We start from the raw sequence: 5503 nt of genomic DNA, 5'->3' as shown, positions 1-5503 counted from the left end.
ACAATTTCATGGTTCAATACTCACAAAAATACTCAAAGCAATAATACCCTCTTAGTTTCCCCAATAAGAAGTGAATGAGATAAGAAAAACTCAAAGCACACTACAAAACATGGTTTTGATCTGATAAAAAATTAGATCAACGAAGAAACGAAGCATGATAGCGTTGAGCCAATACAAATCACACATCCTCAACAAAATCAATGATACTCTACTTAAAAGCTGGACTCTGCAATATACCACATTATAACATTCTTCCTGAAAACAGTTTCTCTGGTTGCAAGCATAAAGCTGCTTACAACTATTTTACCAGACCTCACTAAATGAGAATCTCGTGCACTCGGACGTTCTTTGTATATCATTCATCCTCATACCCATAATTAATAAGCCAAGGATACAAGTTACAATTTTATAATGATCACAAATCTTCCAAGAGAGCAACAAGGCATCACAGAGACCATTGCACACTGTAGAAGCAAATTCAACTAAAAAAACTTGTTCAAATATATTAGAAGCAGATCAAAAGAGTGCATCGAAGTTTCAGATAATAACCATGCTATTGCTAGCAAACACTGCCCCATGCTTCAACAGATAAACTTGCATCCTTAAAAAAGGTTGTCCAATGCAGTAGCTCCCATCTAGTGGATTTTGGGGAGGGTAGATATGTTTTCTTTCTTATCATATTCCAAGCTTCATATTTTTGAAAATTTTCTTGGCAAAGTAAAATATATCATCTTAGACAGCAGGTACACAAGTCAAAATGAACAGTGTGATGATTATGGTAAAAGAAGCCAAACCAGAAACTATAGGAGTAATCTCTAAACAACCACCCACCCATCATATCTCTAAAACCAAGAGACTAAAACACACATCATGCAAGCTAAATGATGCAGAAACAAATCATAGATATCCACGAACCATAAACATTAAATATCATTGATTCAAATTGACAAACCAGAAATTGATTCAAATATAAAGGTTAGACATACCTCATGTTACCAAAAATAATAATTCACAAATCATAGTACAAGCCATTTAATGAAGAGACACATATCCACATAAACTACTTCCATATATTTCCAAGTAAATCGGAGTTCTACAGATTATCATAGTCATCTCATGTAAGCAAATTGCATGAACTAAAATTAACCATAAGTTCAAAATTCTGAGTCAGAACATAGCAAAATTCAATATACCAGTGATTTAAGCATTTTATCAAACAAGAAGTAGGCAACTGAAATCAAGAATAACTTAAAGAGGAATATTATACATATAAAGAAGCAAATATAACACAATAATTTTAATTTTCACCCAACATTTGTTTTACAACAATGGTAGAAAGAGCAATTGTGCCTCACTTGAAATCTCAATCGCAATCTGTCACCTCTTAAACGCTCTCAAAGAATACAAATAAAATGAAATTCCTAACCAAGATTTCACAACACTAACTGAATCCCCTTTGAAGATCAGAGCTTGAATTCCGTCTTCTTCTTTTTATACTATATTTGTATTGAACACGGAATGAACAATCAAAACAGAATAGTGAACAGATCATTGATTAACGATTGCTATACCTAATAATATTGATTCATTCACAGAGTTTCCTGAGTGTAACAGAGGTGCGCCTCATCTGATCCAATTCGTGCCCTTCCCATGTTTGAAAACCCGGTCTACGATTAATCTCATGCTTCCAACGGTACCGTGCTTCCCCTGACATTACAACCAACGACCCTGGGTTTAACAAAACTGGAACTGAAACCAATTCATTGTCTACCGATGTAAAATGCATGACACAAGATGATTCCAATGAAACAATAGCAATGCCATCCTCGAATCGCAACAGATCAACATGAGCACAAATACCTTCTCCTGGCTGGTACTGATTTACTATCATCTGATCAAACAATGGTTGTCTCAAAAGCAGATCTAATGGGAGTGGTAACAGCTGGTCATCATCTGAAGCTGCCAGCACGGAATCACGAACGGAATGTGATAATTCGGTGGCCCATGAGGGGAGGTCGCCGAATCGCATAGCTTGGTTGTTGGAGGGTTGAGTGAACCAGTTTTCGGAATGGACATTGGAAAACAATGTGGATTGTTTGTGTGGAGATAGGAAGTTTCTGGAAACCCATAATCCTTTCACTTCCCGGATTTCCTCCCAATGAAATCGAACCTCTTCGTCTTCGCCTTCACTGTCCGATGAGGATTGCCCGAAAACTAGTTCCAACACCGCCTTCTCATCCATTCACATTCACTACTGTTCTTTTTTCTCTATTCCCCTCTTCCACTTCACAACCAACAAAATTTTATAATTCTCACACTATTCCTCTTAGGATGCTCCAAATTCATAAGTTTAAAACAAAACTAATAGAAGCATCACCATCACCGTTATAGTTGCTGCATATTAATCAAATAATTCATTTGCTATCCCAACAAAAAATGAAAACATTTATGAATCAAAATTCACTAACTAAGTGGCAGAATTAATTTAATTGTATTGAATCCTGAATATAATGAAGTTATACTACATCATAGGCAGATTTAATAAAGTAAAAAAATGTAACTGGTATCATATTATTATGAACCGAAATTCCACAAAAAAAGATAAGGAACGCGAAGAGAATGAAAAACCTTTGCGACGATGAGAGAATGGTGGTAGGTAGGAGGACGAAACTGATGCTAGAGGCGCTGCTGCGGTGGGTGAGCTATGGAGGAAGAGAATAAAGACAAACATGAGAGAATGAGGAAGAAATCTTTTATACTCCTTAAATCTTAATGCTAAAATAATTTTATTAAAAAATCTAATAAAATGTTTTTTTATAAAGTTAATTTATTTTTGTAAGGATAATTGTCATCATGGTTTTTATTAAATAAATATATAAAATAATAAGTGTTCTTTGGTATAGTGAGATTTAGGTTGGACGAATTGTAGCTAGGCAATGAATCTTCTAAATATTGTTTGAGATTAATTTGGGAGTGCTTGGGAATGGAATGTACATGAAAAGATCACCCCAGCTTAAGTCAATATATGAGAGATGTATGAGAATATAGAGAATAGTATGCAAGAATAATGAGAGTTAAGATATTTTACTTATGGAAGGAATTCCATATTTATAGTGAAAAGATGCATAAAATATTCTCTAGTAGATGTTTTTGGCATGGTCGAATATCTTATCTCGTCGTACTTGTCCTAGACAAGCAGAGATTGTTTTGTCCATGTTGGACGGCTCTGGCAGGTCCATACTATGAGGATAGTCGACTTATAGGCTACTGCAGGCCTGATAGCCATATTATAAGCTTGTCTTTGTCGTCTACTTGAAAGTGAGTATATGATGTACGTGACATGCAACATGTGGCAGAGGTCTAAGTTATTCATATGGTGTGATAGTCTTGTACATGTAGCATAACAGAGGTAGTGGTCCCTTGTACTACCTTTTGGATATGGTTCAGTCAATAGCATACTTCTCTGAATTATCCAAACCATATCCTAAGATATCTAGAGAGAACTCATATTGCCTAGTACCTAGCCAATGCTCGATGATTTAGTCCAATTGTGACATGAATTTTGGACCGGGATAAAATAATAAGCGTAAAAGAATTCTATTTATAAAAAGAGAAGAAGAGAGGAATGCCTTAGGCGACCTATCAAACAAGTTTGTCTATTAAATTTATTAATAAAATAAAGTATTATTAAACATTAAAGATAAAAAAGCAAAAAATGAATTAAAAATAAAAGAGTAAATTACACTCATATTCTCTAAGATTTAGTGAAACAACAAAAATCACCCGTTCATTTTTTATACTATATAAAATACTTAATTTATATACATATATTATACTTACAATCTGACAAATCTTCAGAGTTGACTGTAATATTTAAAAAAATCAAAGTTACGACTACTATTCTCTATAAAAAACAAAACAATGAAGAAAATTCTTACTACTTGGATTTGGTTACATAGCATACCATCTTTGTGAAAATTTTGTCCGCTATCCAACAAATTTCAAAATGTTACGTCTGAGTGGGGTTACCAATTAATTAGAGAACGAACCATCACTATAGGAAATTTGACATTTACCTACGGACAAAAATCCTTGATAAAGATAAAAACCATAGGTATAGTACAAAAAACTTTTACATACGAACGTTCATATTTGTCGTATTTAAGTTGTTATACTTATAATTTTCATTGTCACGATAGGTTTTATGATAATTTATAAAACTTCAACCTATACATTTGAATCTTATCCTTCACTAATTTAGTGATGGTAGTTAGGACTACTGATATAAGACTTCAACTTACACCTTATCTCTTTGTCCATCACTATAGATGAATATGTTTCCCTTATACGTACGATTTTATTCAATTAGTATAAGTATTAAATATGTATCTATCCTCTTGACTTATGTCAAGGTTTTTCTTATTTCTTGCACATGCCTTATGAGCATGATGCCTTGTTTTCTCTTGACAAGTAAAACAAATGCCTCGGCTCGTGACTGAGTTTCTTGCTCGTGCTCAAGAATTCTTGACTAAGACAAATGGATGGATCGTGGCTTACTTTCGGACTTTGGACTCTGGCCATGCCTAGCAAATTCTGACCCAAGCAATGTTGCACATAACCATGTGTTTATGGCCTTACCTGATGTGCACCATCAGAATTCTTGGCGCATCGGTTGGCCAAGATGGGCCTCGTGGTGCATATTAGGCAATCTCTAGGGTCCATGTTGGTGCATCCATTTTCAGTTATTTAGCAGCAGAGTTCTTGGCTTTTACACACGTGTTAAATATGTTTCATGCCTAGTTAGTTCACATTAGTTAGTTTGTTAATTTCCTGGTTGCTTCTTTTATAAGCAATAAGCAACCATGTATTAGTTGTGTTCTATATATTAAGAGGTCTACTTTGTAATCAATTATCAATCAATTCAATAAAATTACACAAAATTCATTTCCTTACATGTATTCTTTTAATAAGTCTTAGTAATATTAAAGGAGTAAACCATATATCCACAATCTCATTTAACCTGTTTTAATGGCCAATAATAATATGAAATCATAATATAAATATATAACTAACCATTTGACCATGAAACCGGTTTCCTACACCATGTTTGGAAACAAAAGTAGAAAGTTAATTATAATTGGATGATTAACTTTTTGGAAGCAATTGTTATAGTTCTTTCTACACTAGAATTCTGATCATCATCCTATTTGAATGAAGAAAAAAGGAATCCTAACAAGATATATTTTCATTTTGAGAGTGGTTGGATGATCCTGCTTACTCTAATTATATTCTAAATTGCATTATGAATTTTTCTATGATGAAAAAAACATTGTTCAAATGCAATGTGGTCTAACATGGCTCATATATCATGCACAAGTCCTATCCTAACATCTTATAGGTTAGGCATTGTGTGGGGGGAAATTTGGGAACCAAAGTTTTAAAAAAACATCTAACCATATGAATTTTGTATGTCAAAATATAAATAAAATTGAGAGTTCAAAAA

General features: G+C 33.7%; 1 protein-coding gene across 1 annotated transcript; it reads right to left on the bottom strand.

Annotated features, from left to right (window-relative positions):
* On the bottom strand, positions 1213 to 2709 carry LOC109359182 (uncharacterized protein P8A3.02c). Its single transcript, XM_019603751.1, has 2 exons — positions 2629 to 2709; positions 1213 to 2394 (listed from the first exon to the last, which is right to left on the bottom strand). The coding sequence occupies exon 2, from the start codon at positions 2240 to 2242 to the stop codon at positions 1586 to 1588; it is 657 nt and encodes a 218-aa protein (XP_019459296.1). The 5' UTR covers positions 2243 to 2394; positions 2629 to 2709; the 3' UTR covers positions 1213 to 1585.

Source organism: Lupinus angustifolius, chromosome LG11, assembly GCF_001865875.1.
Source record: "Lupinus angustifolius cultivar Tanjil chromosome LG11, LupAngTanjil_v1.0, whole genome shotgun sequence".
NCBI classification, from domain to species: Eukaryota; Viridiplantae; Streptophyta; class Magnoliopsida; order Fabales; family Fabaceae; genus Lupinus; species Lupinus angustifolius.
This window is presented reverse-complemented; position numbering and strand designations above follow the sequence as displayed.